The following is a 17,655-nucleotide window of genomic DNA, read 5'->3' as shown; positions in this document are numbered from 1 at the left end:
TTTCCATATGTTTGCTTGCAAAATAAAGTCTTGGATTGTTTCAGGGCTCCTTTAAAAATCCAATAATGCAAATGAACAATCATTTATGCTGGCACCTTGGCAGGAAGGACAAAGTTTATTATCATTATTACCTTTATGCTCAGGTAGGGACATTTGATGGGATTCTTCCACACCAAACACTTCCAAGCACCACGAGGGGTCTTTCCTGAACGAATCCACTCAATAACGTGAACTAATCCAGTCCATTTATTGACAAAACTCAGCACGTATTCTAATATTCCACTTGCTTGGAATATGATAACAGATAAAATACCACTCCTGACTTTGGCCCAAAAATGGCTGACTTGCTGATCATCAAGTTTGTCCCCATGCCCCGCCCACATATTCCCCTTGCCCCGCCCACATCTTCCCCATGCCCCGCCCACATCTTTTGGTCTACGCTAACATGCTTGGTAATTTGTCGTCATCCATCCCTCTAAAGTGTGTCATTTTAGTTTGGGATCATTTGGACAAAGACTCTAGGAGGAATTGAAGGAAATCCCACTCCTGACTCCCAACATAGTTTTACAAAATGATGGGACTAAATGGCAGGAGTGCCATCTGCTAATTAGAGCCAGCGGAGGCTGCCAAAGGTGACCATGTTGCCAACGCTCTGACAGAGGAGGAAAGTGCTCTCTTTAAACGTCTTACTTCTTTGCCGTGGCAGGAAAAGAAACTCGACATGTGGCGGCCATTCATTTATATCTGCTGCAAAATATTTATATCTGCTGCAAATCATTTATATCTGCTGCAAAATATTTATATCTGCTGCAAAACATTTATATCTGCTGCAAAACATTTATATCTGCTGCAAACCAAATCATTTATATCTGCTGCAAAACATATCTGCCCCTCGCTCGCTTTGCCTTCAAGTCTGATTGGCAACGTTGGCCTTAACGTGCCTCCTCTGTAGTACATGTGGTTATCACACACACACACACACACACACACACACACACACACACACACACACACACACACACACACACACACACACACACACACACACACACACACACACACACACACACACACACACACACACACACACACACACACACACACACACACACACACACACACACACACACACACACACAAAGGAGCAGCTCAGATTCCGTGTAGTATTGACCTTCTTGCTCCACTATTGACCAGCAGAAGGTGCAGCTGGAAGAAGTGATGAGAGGGTTTCACTTTCACTTTCAACACTAAGGTCACACCATTAGGTACTCCTGCACCATCTAATCACAAATCAGATCTTTTCGTGAGGACAAAGGCGATTGTGCTATTTTGAGCAAGCATATTTACATAGCAAATAATAAATGAGGAGTTTAATGATCATAATAATAATGAAGTCTGTCAGTAAAGTGAAAGTGAGCATAGATGAAGTGAAAGTGAGCATAGATGAAGTGAAAGTGAGCATAGATGAAGTGAAAGTGAGCATAGATGAAGTGAAAGTGAGCATAGATGAAGTGAAAGTGAGCATAGATGAAGTGAAAGTGAGCATAGATGAAGTGAAAGTGAGCATAGATGAAGTGAAAGTGAGCAAAGATGAAGTGAAAGTGAGCATAGATGAAGCAATACAGGGTTTGGATCGCAGGTGTACCTAATGTTATGTCTGTGATTGAGCACAAAACTCACTTGTCTTTGGATGGTTACAATTTCACAAAACATGTTTTTCCAGTACATATCCATATCATATGTATCCTCCATATCATATATATATCCTCCATATCATATGTATCCTCCATATCATATATATCCTCCATATCATATGTATCCTCCATATCATATATATCCTCCATATCATATGTATCCTCCATATCATATGTATCCTCCATATCATATGTATCCTCCATATCATATGTATCCTCCATATCATATATATCCTCCATATCATATGTATCCTCCATATCATATGTATCCTCCATATCATATGTATCCTCCATATCATATGTATCCTCCATATCATATATATCCTCCATATCGTATGTATCCTCCATATCATATGTATCCTCCATATCATATGTATCCTCCATATCATACGTATCCTCCATATCATATGTATCCTCCATATCATACGTATCCTCCATATCATACGTATCCTCCATATCATACGTATCCTCCATATCATATGTATTCTCCATATCATATGTATCCTCCATATCATATGTATCCTCCATATCATATGTATTCTCCATATCATATGTATCCTCCATATCATATGTATCCTCCATATCATATGTATTCTCCATATCATATATATCCTCCATATCATATGTATCCTCCATATCATATATATCCTCCATATCATATGTATCCTCCATATCATACGTATCCTCCATATCATATGTATTCTCCATATCATATGTATCCTCCATATCATATGTATCCTCCATATCATACGTATCCTCCATATCATACGTATCCTCCATATGATATGTATTCTCCATATGATATGTATTCTCCATATCATATGTATTCTCCATATCATATGTATCCTCCATATCATATGTATTCTCCATATCATATGTATCCTCCATATCATATATATCCTCCATATCATATGTATCCTCCATATCATATATATCCTCCATATCATATATATCCTCCATATCATATGTATCCTCCATATCATATGTATCCTCCATATCATATGTATCCTCCATATCATATATATCCTCCATATCATATGTATCCTCCATATCATATGTATCCTCCATATCATATGTATCCTCCATATCATATGTATCCTCCATATCATATATATCCTCCATATCGTATGTATCCTCCATATCATATGTATCCTCCATATCATATGTATCCTCCATATCATACGTATCCTCCATATCATATGTATCCTCCATATCATACGTATCCTCCATATCATACGTATCCTCCATATCATACGTATCCTCCATATCATATGTATTCTCCATATCATATGTATCCTCCATATCATATGTATCCTCCATATCATATGTATTCTCCATATCATATGTATCCTCCATATCATATGTATCCTCCATATCATATGTATTCTCCATATCATATATATCCTCCATATCATATGTATCCTCCATATCATATATATCCTCCATATCATATGTATCCTCCATATCATACGTATCCTCCATATCATATGTATTCTCCATATCATATGTATCCTCCATATCATATGTATCCTCCATATCATACGTATCCTCCATATCATACGTATCCTCCATATGATATGTATTCTCCATATGATATGTATTCTCCATATCATATGTATTCTCCATATCATATGTATCCTCCATATCATATGTATTCTCCATATCATATGTATCCTCCATATCATATGTATCATCCATATCATATATATCCTCCATATCATATGTATTCTCCATATCATATATATCCTCCATACCATATGTATTCTCCATATCATATATATCCTCCATATCATATATATCCTCCATATCATATGTATCCTCCATATCATATATATCCTCCATATCATATGTATCCTCCATATCATATATATCCTCCATATCATATATATCCTCCATATCATATGTATTCTCCATATCATATATATTCTCCATATCATATGTATCCTCCATATCATACGTATCCTCCATATCATACGTATCCTCCATATCATATGTATTCTCCATATCATATGTATCCTCCATATCATACGTATCCTCCATATCATACGTATCCTCCATATCATACGTATCCTCCATATCATACGTATCCTCCATATCATATGTATCCTCCATATCATATGTATCCTCCATATCATATGTATCCTCCATATCATACATATCCTCCATATCATACGTATCCTCCATATCATATGTATTCTCCATATCATATGTATTCTCCATATCATATATATCCTCCATATCATATGTATCCTCCATATCATATATATCCTCCATATCATATGTATTCTCCATATCATATATATCCTCCATATCATATGTATCCTCCATATCATATATATCCTCCATATCATATGTATCCTCCATATCATATGTATCCTCCATATCATACGTATCCTCCATATCATACGTATCCTCCATATCATATGTATTCTCCATATCATATGTATTCTCCATATCATATATATCCTCCATATCATATGTATCCTCCATATCATATATATATCCTCCATATCATATGTATCCTCCATATCATATGTATCCTCCATATCATATGTATTCTCCATATCATATATATCCTCCATATCATATGTATCCTCCATATCATATGTATCCTCCATATCATATGTATCCTCCATATCATATGTATTCTCCATATCATATGTATTCTCCATATCATATATATCCTCCATATCATATGTATCCTCCATATCATATGTATCCTCCATATCATATATATCCTCCATATCGTATGTATCCTCCATATCATATGTATCCTCCATATCATATGTATTCTCCATATCATATGTATTCTCCATATCATATATATCCTCCATATCATATGTATCCTCCATATCATATTATTGATTATTATTATTACTGAATGTATTATTTCTTAAACATTACTAATTACTAATACATTAATTTGGTAAATATTGTCCTCATTTCCATGAAGCATAATTGAAGGGAAGCTGATGGAAGGCGACATTATTATTATTATTAATGATTAATATGAAATATTAGGATCAATCTAGTAGTACGCCAAAGAACCACTTCTATATTTTAACAGTGTTACTGTTCAAACTGTGTGTAATGTTGCCGTGGCAACAACATATTACATGTATTTGTTAAAAAAAAACTCATCCTTGTTTTTAATGAATACTTAGGCCTACTAGGCTACTTTGTATTTTAATGGTGGTACTTGGAGAGAGAGAGCCAAGTTGTTTTGGAGGTGTTACCATTTAGTGGTACTTGAGTGTTACCATTGAGTGGTACTTGAGTGTTACCATTGAGTGGTACTTGAGTGTTACCATTGAGTGGTACTTGAGTGTTACCATTGAGTGGTACTTGAGTGTTACCATTGAGTGGTACTTGAGTGTCACCATTTAGTGGTACTTGAGTGTTACCATTTAGTGGTACTTGAGTGTTACCATTGAGTGTTACCATTTAGTGGTACTTGAGTGTTACCATTTAGTGGTACTTGAGTGTTACCATTGAGTGGTACTTGAGTGTTACCATTGAGTGTTACCATTTAGTGGTACTTGAGTGTTACCATTGAGTGTTACCATTTAGTGGTACTTGAGTGTTACCATTTAGTGGTACTTGAGTGTTACCATTTAGTGGTACTTGAGCGTTACCATTTAGTGGTACTTGAGTGTTACCATTTAGTGGTACTTGAGTGTTACCATTTACTGGTACTTGAGTGTTACCATTGAGTGTTACCATTTAGTGGTACTTGAGTGTCACCATTTAGTGGTACTTGAGTGTTACCATTTAGTGGTACTTGAGTGTTACCATTTAGTGGTACTTGAGCGTTACCATTTAGTGGTACTTGAGTGTTATCATTTAGTGGTACTTGAGTGTTACCATTTAGTGGTACTTGAGTGTTACCATTTAGTGGTACTTGAGTGTTACCATTTAGTGGTACTTGAGCGTTACCATTTAGTGGTACTTGAGTGTTATCATTTAGTGGTACTTGAGTGTTACCATTTAGTGGTACTTGAGTGTTACCATTTAGTGGTACTTGAGTGTTACCATTGAGTGGTACTTGAGTGTTACCATTGAGTGTTACTTCCCTGTGCAACCTACTAATACAAATGTCAATCAATCAAAAACACAATGTGGAGCCCACCTGTGGTTTTTGTCCTCCATCTGCAGCGTGTAGTACATGTCGTCGGCCAGCAGGGCGCGGGTGTTGCTGGCGTTCTCGCCCCACTTCAGCTTCAGGCTCTGCGGCCCTGCGGCGGAGCACTCCAGAGGGGGCGGGGTGGGGGGCAGGGGGTGTGTCCTCACCAGAAGGGGCGGACTGGAAGGGCTGCAGCCGATGGCGTTCACCGCTTTGATCTGCACGCTGGCGACAAAAACAAAAGAAAAGACGGCCATGAAAAAGTGGAGAATAGTTGCCGCCTGGTGGCCAAGGTGGTGAACTACAGTCGCATGCATCCTTGGAGAGTTTTGGCAAATCAACACTTTTCAATATCTGGGGAGCCTTCAGGGGCCTTCAGGAGCCATCAGGAGCCTTCAGGAGCCATCAGGAGCCTTCAGGAGCCATCAGGAGCCTTCAGGAGCCTTCAGGAGCCATCAGGAGCCTTCAGGAGCCATCAGGAGCCTTCAGGAGCCTTCAGGAGCCATCAGGAGCCTTCAGGAGCCTTCAGGAGCCATCAGGAGCCATCAGGAGCCTTCAGGAGCCATCAGGAGCCTTCAGGGGCCATCAGGAGCCTTCAGGAGCCTTCAGGAGCCATCAGGAGCCTTCAGGAGCCTTCAGGAGCCATCAGGAGCCATCAGGAGCCTTCAGGAGCCTTCAGGAGCCTTCAGGAGCCACCAGGAGCCTCCAGGAGCCTTCAGGAGCCATATATATATATATATATATATATATATATATATATATATATATATATATATATATATATATATATATATATATATATATAAATATATATATATATATGTGTGTGTACATATATATATATATATATATATATATATATATATATATATATATATATATATATATATATATATATATATATATATATATATTTACAATTTCTACATATAATATTTAAGCTATAATACGATGGATTCAAATGTTTATCATTGTAATATTTTTGTCCCCTATTAAACCGTTATTGTCCCCAACAAAACTAGTGGCTACATAATTATTAAAGTTTTTAAGCATTTTAGACAGTAATTACATTTTTTTTTACAATTATTACATACAATATTTGATATTTATTACGATGGGTTCAAATGTTTATTATTGTGACATTTTTTGTGCCCCTATTAAACCGTTATTGTCCCCAATGAAACTAGTGGCTCCTTAATAATTAGCGTTTTTAAGCATTTTAGACAGTAGTTACATTTTTTTTTTACAATTATTACATATAATATTTGAGATATAATACGATGGATTTAAATGTTTATTATTGTAATCTTTTTTGTCCCCTATTAAACCTCCATTGTTCCCAATCAAACTAGTGGCTACATACATTTTGTACGTTTTTAAACATTTTAGACAGTAGTTAACATTTTTTTTTTTTTTTTTTTTTTTTACATTTTTTACTTGTAATGTTTAAGCTATAATACGATGGATTCAAATGCTTATTATTGTAATATTTTGTTCCCTATTAAACCGTTATTGTCCCCAATGAAACTGGTGGCTACATAATAACGTCAATGTTTGAGCATTTTAGACAGTAGTTACATTTTAGACAGTAATTACATACAATATTTGAGATGATATATATTTATTTTTTACAATTTTTACTTGTAATATTTGAGCTATAATAAGATGGATTCAAATGTTTATTATTGTAATATTTTTGTCCCCTATTAAACCATTATTGTCCCAAATGAAACTAGTGGCTCCTTAATAGTTAACATTTTTAAGCATTTTAGACAGAAGTTACAATTTTTTTCATAATTATTACATAAACTATTTCAGATATAATCCGATGGATTCAAATGCTTATTATTGTAATATTTCTGTCCCCTATTAAACCATTATTGTCCGCAATGAAACTAGTGGCTACATAATAATGTATATTTTTAAGCATTTTAGACAGTAGTTACGTTTTTACGGTAATTACATACAATATTTAAGATATATTACGATGGGTTTCAAATGTTTATTATTGTGACATTTTCTGTCCCCCTATTAAACCGTTATTGTCCCCTATGAAACTTGTGGCTACATAATAATTAACGTTTTTAAGCATTGTACATAGTAGTCTTTTTTTTTTTTACAATTATTACATATAGTATTTAACATATAATACAATGTATTGAAATGTTTATTATTGTAATATTTTGGCCCCTATTAAACCATTATTGTCCCCAATGAAACTAGTGGCTACATGTTGTACGGTTTTAAACATTTTAGACAGTAGTTAATTTTTTTTTCTTTCAGTTTTTACATATAATATTTGAGATATAATATGATGGATTCAAATGTTTATTATTGTAATATTTTTGTCCCCTATTAAACCATTATTGTCCCCAATGAAATTAGTGGCTACATAATAATTTACATTTTTAAGCATTTTAGACAGTCGTTAATTTTTTTATTTTTTTTTACAGTTTTTACATATAATATTTGAGATATATAATACAATGGATTCAAATGTTAGTATTGTAATATTTTCTGTCCCCTATTAAACCATTATTGTCCACAATGAAACTGTCTGAAACATTTCAGACAGTAGTTAAATTTTTTTTTACAGTAATTAATACAATATTTGAGATATATTACAATGGGTTCAAATGTTTATTATTGTGACATTTTTCTGTCCCCCGTGATTGTCCCCAATTAAATTAGTGGCTACATAATAAATTACCTTTTTAAGCATTTTAGGCATTTTAGACAGTAGTTACATTTTTTTTTTTTTTTTTTACAGTTTTTACATATAATATTTGGGATATAATAAGATGGATTCAAATACATATTATTGTAATATTTTTGTCCTCTATTAAACCGTTATTGTCCCCAATAAAACTAGTGGCTACATAATAATGTACATTCTCAAGCATTTTAGACAGTAGTTACATTTTTAACAGTAATTACCTACAATATTTGAGATGTATTACGATGGGTTCAAATGTTTATTATTGTGACATTTTCTGTCCCCCCTATTAAACCATTATTGTCCCCAATGAAACTAGTGGCTACATATTAATATAAGTTGTTCAATGTGTTAGTTATTACATACATACAACAAATTAAAATGTTTACTATTGTGATACCTTCGTCCCCTTTTTAACCTTTGTCACCAATTAAAGATTTCAACATCAAAGACTTAAAAAAAACACAGTAGCTACATAACAATGCACATTTTTCAATATTGCAAATGGTAGTTGTGGTTTATCACATATACTCTTTAGTTCAAATGGAATGAATAAAAGTGTTTATTGTGTTATTTTTGTCCCCAATAAAGCATTGATGCAGAGAAAAAAAAGCTTTTATGGACTCTTGTGTGTTGGACAAGCAATGCAAAATATCAAATAGTCACACACACACGCGTGCGCACGCACGCACGCACGCACGCACGCACGCACGCACACACACACACACACGCACGCACGCGCACACACACCCACACACACACACCCACACACACACACACGCACAAACACGTGTGAGAGGAAAAACACTCGCTAAGTCATCCATTTAGGATGTGAATAATAATATTTCAAGTATCCTATTGCAGTAAATAAAAGGAATTACCGTCATTGCGACGGTGACACACACACGCACACACGCACATACACACACACACACACACACACACACGCACACACACACCTGTACCTGTGTACACACACAAATGCACACGTACACAACGTGTGCCCTGGTGGCAGCCATTATGCAAGAGAGCAAAGTGACATGGGAACACAAACAACCTGGAAATGAAAACAAGAAACGTGTGTGTGTGTGTGTGTGTGTGTGTGAGTGTGTGTGTGTGTGTGTGTGAGTGTGTGTGTAATCACTCCTCCCACACACACACACTTAGAGGTAATAATAACAGAATAGCTTGGAGAAGGATAACAACAGCACTTGGGGATTCAGGCACAAATAATATTTCTTGGAAATAGTAAACAAGCTGGCTTTCTAACATACAAACCTGTTCTTTCAAATATGATTTTGTTGAAATAAATAACACTGTCAGTGTGAAAATGAAATGGCTTTAAATGACTTTTGCAGTTCATCACAAAGGTCAATGCTGCCACCTACTGGCCCATCTGGTAACTGCACTGTTTCACAATCACCGCCATGATCAATATTCATGCTAATAACAATCTAAATATTCATGCTAATAACAATCTAAATATTCATGCTAATAACAATCTAAATATTCATGCTACTAATAATCTAAATATTCATGCTAATAACAATCTAAATATTCATGCTAATAATCTAAATATTCATGCTAATAACAATCTAAATATTCATGCTACTAATAATCTAAATATTCATGCTAATAACAATCTAAATATTCATGCTACTAATAATCTAAATATTCATGCTAATAACAATCTAAATATTCATGCTACTAATAATCTAAATATTCATGCTAATAACAATCTAAATATTCATGCTACTAATAATCTAAATATTCATGCTAATAACAATCTAAATATTCATGCTACTAATAATCTAAATATCCATGCTAATAACAATCTAAATATTCATGCTAATAACAATCTAAATATTCATGCTAACAAAAATCTAAATATTCATGCTAATAACAATGTAAGTATTCATGCTACTAATAATCTAAATATTCATGCTGATAACAATCTAAATATTCATGCTAACAACAATCTAAATATTCATGTAATAACAATCTAAATATTCATGCTACTAATAATCTAAATATTCATGCTAATAACAATCTAAATATTCATGCTAATAACAATCTAAATATTCATGCTAATAATCTAAATATTCATGCTAATAACAATCTAAATATTCATGCTAATAACAATCTACATATTCATGCTAACAACAATCTAAATATTCATGCTAATAACAATCTAAATATTCATGCTACTAATAATCTAAATATTCATGCTAATAACAATCTAAATATTCATGCTAACAAAAATCTAAATATTCATGCTAATAACAATGTAAGTATCCATGCTACTAATAATCTAAATATTCATGCTAATAACAATCTAAATATTCATGCTAATAACAATCTAAATATTCATGCTAATAACAATCTAAATATTCATGCTACTAATAATCTAAATATTCATGCTAATAACAATCTAAATATTCATGGTTATAACAATCTAAATATTCATGCTAACAACACTCTCAGACAAATAATGGCAAATATGCAACCTAATGTACTCTTTGATTCGGCATTACCTATTTTTGTGTGTAATTTTTAGGATTTATTTGACTATTTTTTGGCGTGCAAAAATACATGAAAAAATACAATATTTTGTGACATACCTTTAAAAAAAGAAATAACTGTATTTGATAATGAATTATTATTAGCTCCCAATTTTGTGTAATTTTTGCATTCATTGTTGAGAATAAAATAAATAAAATAATGATAATTAAATGCGCTGTTTTTGTTAAAAATTGGATTATAAATAATAATACAATTGCAGAGTGATGGAATTCAACCACATTGAAGTTCATACTCATATTATATTATTTTGTGACATGCATTATTTATACTTTTTTCCCCCTCAAATTTACTGTTGGTAATAATGAATTATTAGCTTCCCAACTATGTCTAATTTTAGCATGTATTGTTTAAAACAAAAATATATACAATAATGCTAATTATAAGCACTTTATTAGAGTATTGTTTTTATACTATATATTAAAAATAATACCATACCAAATGGATGGAATTCAGTCAAATATAGCTCAATATTCATGCTAATAACAATCTAAATATTCATGCTAATAACAATCTAAATATTCATGCTAATAACAATCTAAATATTCATGCTAATAACAATCTAAATATTCATGCTAATAACAATGTAAGTATTCATGCTACTAATAATCTAAATATTCATGCTAATAACAATCTAAATATTCATGCTAATAACAATCTAAATATTCATGCTACTAATAATCTAAATATTCATGCTAATAACAATCTAAATATTCATGCTAATAACAATCTAAATATTCATGCTACTAATAATCTAAATATTCATGCTAATAACAATCTAAATATTCATGCTAATAACAATCTAAATATTCATGCTACTAATAATCTAAATATTCATGCTAATAACAATCTAAATATTCATGCTAATAACAATCTAAATATTCATGCTAATAATCTAAATATTCATGCTAATAACAATCTAAATATTCATGCTAATAACAATCTACATATTCATGCTAACAACAATCTAAATATTCATGCTAATAACAATCTAAATATTCATGCTACTAATAATCTAAATATTCATGCTAATAACAATCTAAATATTCATGCTAACAAAAATCTAAATATTCATGCTAATAACAATGTAAGTATCCATGCTACTAATAATCTAAATATTCATGCTAATAACAATCTAAATATTCATGCTAATAACAATCTAAATATTCATGCTAATAACAATCTAAATATTCATGCTACTAATAATCTAAATATTCATGCTAATAACAATCTAAATATTCATGGTTATAACAATCTAAATATTCATGCTAACAACACTCTCAGACAAATAATGGCAAATATGCAACCTAATGTACTCTTTGATTCGGCATTACCTATTTTTGTGTGTAATTTTTAGGATTTATTTGACTATTTTTTGGCGTGCAAAAATACATGAAAAAATACAATATTTTGTGACATACCTTTAAAAAAAGAAATAACTGTATTTGATAATGAATTATTATTAGCTCCCAATTTTGTGTAATTTTTGCATTCATTGTTGAGAATAAAATAAATAAAATAATGATAATTAAATGCGCCGTTTTTGTTAAAAATTGGATTATAAATAATAATACAATTGCAGAGTGATGGAATTCAACCACATTGAAGTTCATACTCATATTATATTATTTTGTGACATGCATTATTTATACTTTTTTCCCCCTCAAATTTACTGTTGGTAATAATGAATTATTAGCTTCCCAACTATGTCTAATTTTAGCATGTATTGTTTAAAACAAAAATATATACAATAATGCTAATTATAAGCACTTTATTAGAGTATTGTTTTTATACTATATATTAAAAATAATACCATACCAAATGGATGGAATTCAGTCAAATATAGCTCAATATTCATGCTAATAACAATCTAAATATTCATGCTAATAACAATCTAAATATTCATGCTACTAATAATCTAAATATCCATGCTAATAACAATCTAAATATTCATGCTAACAAAAATCTAAATATTCATGCTAATAACAATGTAAGTATTCATGCTACTAATAATCTAAATATTCATGCTAATAACAATCTAAATATTCATGCTAACAACAATCTAAATATTCATGCTAATAACAATCTAAATATTCATGCTAATAACAATCTAAATATTCATGCTACTAATAATCTAAATATTCATGCTAATAACAATCTAAATATTCATGCTAATAACAATCTAAATATTCATGCTACTAATAATCTAAATATTCCTGCTAATAACAATCTAAATATTCATGCTACTAATAATCTAAATATTCATGCTAATAACAATCTAAATATTCATGCTAATAACAATCTAAATATTCATGCTAATAACAATCTAAATATTCATGCTAATAACAATGTAAGTATTCATGCTACTAATAATCTAAATATTCATGCTAATAACAATCTAAATATTCATGCTAATAACAATCTAAATATTCATGCTACTAATAATCTAAATATTCATGCTAATAACAATCTAAATATTCATGCTAATAACAATCTAAATATTCATGCTACTAATAATCTAAATATTCATGCTAATAACAATCTAAATATTCATGCTAATAACAATCTAAATATTCATGCTACTAATAATCTAAATATTCATGCTAATAACAATCTAAATATTCATGCTAATAACAATCTAAATATTCATGCTACTAATAATCTAAATATTCATGCTAATAACAATCTAAATATTCATGCTAATAACAATCTACATATTCATGCTAACAACAATCTAAATATTCATGCTAATAACAATCTAAATATTCATGCTAATAACAATCTAAATATTCATGCTACTAATAATCTAAATATTCATGCTAATAACAATCTAAATATTCATGCTAACAAAAATCTAAATATTCATGCTAATAACAATGTAAGTATTCATGCTACTAATAATCTAAATATTCATGCTAATAACAATCTAAATATTCATGCTAATAACAATCTAAATATTCATGCTAATAACAATCTAAATATTCATGCTACTAATAATCTAAATATTCATGCTAATAACAATCTAAATATTCATGGTTATAACAATCTAAATATTCATGCTAACAACACTCTCAGACAAATAATGGCAAATATGCAACCTAATGTACTCTTTGATTCGGCATTACCTATTTTTGTGTGTAATTTTTAGGATTTATTTGACTATTTTTTGGCGTGCAAAAATACATGAAAAAATACAATATTTTGTGACATACCTTTAAAAAAAGAAATAACTGTATTTGATAATGAATTATTATTAGCTCCCAATTTTGTGTAATTTTTGCATTCATTGTTGAGAATAAAATAAATAAAATAATGATAATTAAATGCGCTGTTTTTGTTAAAAATTGGATTATAAATAATAATACAATTGCAGAGTGATGGAATTCAACCACATTGAAGTTCATACTCATATTATATTATTTTATGACATGCATTATTTATACTTTTTTCCCCCTCAAATTTACTGTTGGTAATAATGAATTATTAGCTTCCCAACTATGTCTAATTTTAGCATGTATTGTTTAAAACAAAAATATATACAATAATGCTAATTATGAGCACTTTATTAGAGTATTGTTTTTATACTATATATTAAAAATAATACCATACCAAATGGATGGAATTCAGTCAAATGCTCATATCCATAAAGTAATATTTTGTGACGTACATTTTTGTTTATTTTTTAAATTGAATATCGTGGAGTTAATAATGAATATTGGCTTCCCAACTATGTCTAATTTTAGCATGCATTGTTTAAAACAAAATATATACAACAATGCTAATTATATGCACTTTATTAGAGTACTATTTTTATATTATAAATAATACCTTATATATAATTCAGTCAAATGCTTGTATTCATAATGTAATATTTTGTGACATACATTTTTTTATTTAAATATAGGGGACTTAATAATGAATATTAGCTTCCCAATTATGTCAAACCTTTGCATTTATTGTTTAAAGTAAAATATATAAAATAAGGGTAATTAAACATGCTCTATTATACTATTGTTTACATATTAAACTGTAGACAATAACACATCGCAGAAAGATGGAATTCATATTCATATTTATTTTGTGACATATATTTTTTATATATATTTTCAAATGAACTATAATGCAGTTAATAATTCATATGAGCTTCCCAATTTATATTTATATAATGTTTTGTGACAAACATTTTTTAAATAGAATATACTGTAGTTAATAATGAATAATTAGCTTACCAATTATGTTGGATTTCAGCGTTTATTGTTTTAAATACCATATATAAAATAATGATAATTAAATCCGCTTTATTATAGTATTCTTTTATAGTTGCTTTTCTACACAACAATTCTTCAGATTTTGGCGCAACACATTTCCCCCAATTCAAAGCGTTCCAACTTCAAACTGTTCAGCCTATTCGGGAATTGCGGGCTTTCCCTTGACAAATTCCAAAAATTCCCAGAATTCCCAGAATTCCAGGTTTTCCGGGACATTTTTCCAATTGAAAATGAATTGGCCATTTTTCAAACTTGAACCATTTCCACGTGTTGAAAGTATTCCTCCTTCAACATATTCCACTCATGCTGCACATTCAAACTAGCATTCATCCAAGTTCAAAAAAATTCCAGGAATTCCCAGAATTCCCGTTTTTTTCAAAGCCTTTTTTCTGTCGACTACTTCTTCCACATTTGTCAACCCACTTCAAGCGTTCCACCGTCCAATCATTCCTCTTAATCACCACAAAACCAAAGTTGTTTTTTTGAACTGGAAAAATTCCCGGTTTTCCCGAAATTTCAGGAATTCCGAAATACCATTTCTCATTCAAAAATGTTACCGCTTCAACATTTCTCCACCGATTTGAAAAATTCCAACACCAACCATTCAAGTTTTTTTTTAGCATTTTCAACAAAATTCCCTCTTTTTCCAAAATTCCCATGAAATTCCCATTGAAAAGAATGGGACATGTTTCCAAGTTGCACAATTGCCACATTTTTGAACCTATGTACACACCATTCACCCATTCCTCTTACCCTGGACATTCCAACTAACACTTTCCCAACTATCCACACCATTCACCCATTCCTCTTATCCTGGACATTCCAACTAACACTTTCCCAACTATCCACACCATTCACACATTCTTCTTATCCTGGACATTCCAACTAACACTTTCCCAACTATCCACACCATTCACACATTCTTCTTATCCTGGACATTCCAACTAACACTTTCCCAACTATCCACACCATTCACCCATTCTTCTTACCCTGGACATTCCAACTAACACTTTCCCAACTATCCACACCATTCACCCATTCTTCTTATCCTGGACATTCCAACTAACACTTTCCCAACTATCCACACCATTCACCCATTCCTCTTATCCTGGACATTCCAACTAACACTTTCCCAACTATCCACACCATTCACACATTCTTCTTATCCTGGACATTCCAACTAACACTTTCCCAACTATCCACACCATTCACACATTCTTCTTATCCTGGACATTCCAACTAACACTTTCCCAACTATCCACACCATTTACCCATTCTTCTTACCCTGGACATTCCAACTAACACTTTCCCAACTATCCACACCATTCACCCATTCTTCTTATCCTGGACATTCCAACTAACACTTTCCCAACTATCCACACCATTCACCCATTCTTCTTATCCTGGACATTCCAACTAACACTTTCCCAACTATCCACACCATTCACCCATTCCTCTTATCCTGGACATTCCAACTAACACTTTCCCAACTATCCACACCATTCACACATTCCTCTTATCCTGGACATTCCAACTAACACTTTCCCAACTATCCACACCATTCACCCATTCTTCTTATCCTGGACATTCCAACTAACACTTTCCCAACTATCCACACCATTCACCCATTCTTCTTATCCTGGACATTCCAACTAACACTTTCCCAACTATCCACACCATTCACCCATTCTTCTTATCCTGGACATTCCAACTAACACTTTCCCAACTTCCAAACCAAATTCCGGTTTTCCTGGAAATTCAAACTCTTCAACTTTCAAACCATTTCTACATTGAAACTCTTCTTACATTCTGTCAGCATTTCACTTCCACTTCAGCATTCACACATCATTTACTTTTATACCAAATGTCAATACAATGCTAACCTGGACGCTAATAGCCAGCATGCTAACTAGCTATTTTGCTTGTTTGGAGCAAAACGGAACAGATTGGAGCGCACATTCTTCAGAGTAAACATTACCTGTACTCGCTGTCCGGCTGCAGACCGCTGACCAGGTGACTTGTGGTGGGCTCCAGCGTGATGGTCCTCTCGTCCACCGAGATGATGTACGAGGAGATCTCCGCCCCGTTGCTGATTGGCTCCTCCCACTTGAGGAGGAAAGAGGAGGACCGCGACTGGCCCGGCAGGTCCAGGAGGCTGAGGGAGGAGACCGGCTCGGGGATGGTCGCCGGCGTCTGGAAACTGACCTGCTCGCTGTGAGGCCCCGCCCCTGCTTGATTGACAGCCTGGTAAGAGAGTCAAACAAAGCCGTGGCG

General features: G+C 32.4%; 1 protein-coding gene across 2 annotated transcripts in view; it reads right to left on the bottom strand.

Moving 5' to 3' along the window:
* The window catches only part of fndc3ba (fibronectin type III domain containing 3Ba), a 233,921-nt gene that overhangs the window by 16,531 nt on the left and 199,735 nt on the right, over window positions 1–17,655 (bottom strand). For both annotated transcript variants that reach the window (XM_062040932.1, XM_062040933.1), the window contains exons 22-23: window positions 17,360–17,625; window positions 5,824–6,042 (exon numbers count right to left, since the gene is read on the bottom strand). In XM_062040932.1, the coding sequence (XP_061896916.1) occupies window positions 5,824–6,042; window positions 17,360–17,625 (485 nt within the window). The remainder of the gene's footprint in view (window positions 1–5,823; window positions 6,043–17,359; window positions 17,626–17,655) is intronic.

The sequence above is a fragment of the Entelurus aequoreus genome, linkage group LG03 (assembly GCF_033978785.1).
Source record: "Entelurus aequoreus isolate RoL-2023_Sb linkage group LG03, RoL_Eaeq_v1.1, whole genome shotgun sequence".
In the NCBI taxonomy this organism is placed as follows: Eukaryota; Metazoa; Chordata; class Actinopteri; order Syngnathiformes; family Syngnathidae; genus Entelurus; species Entelurus aequoreus.
Note: the sequence above shows the minus strand (reverse complement) of the source record. Positions and strands in the feature narration are given on the sequence as shown.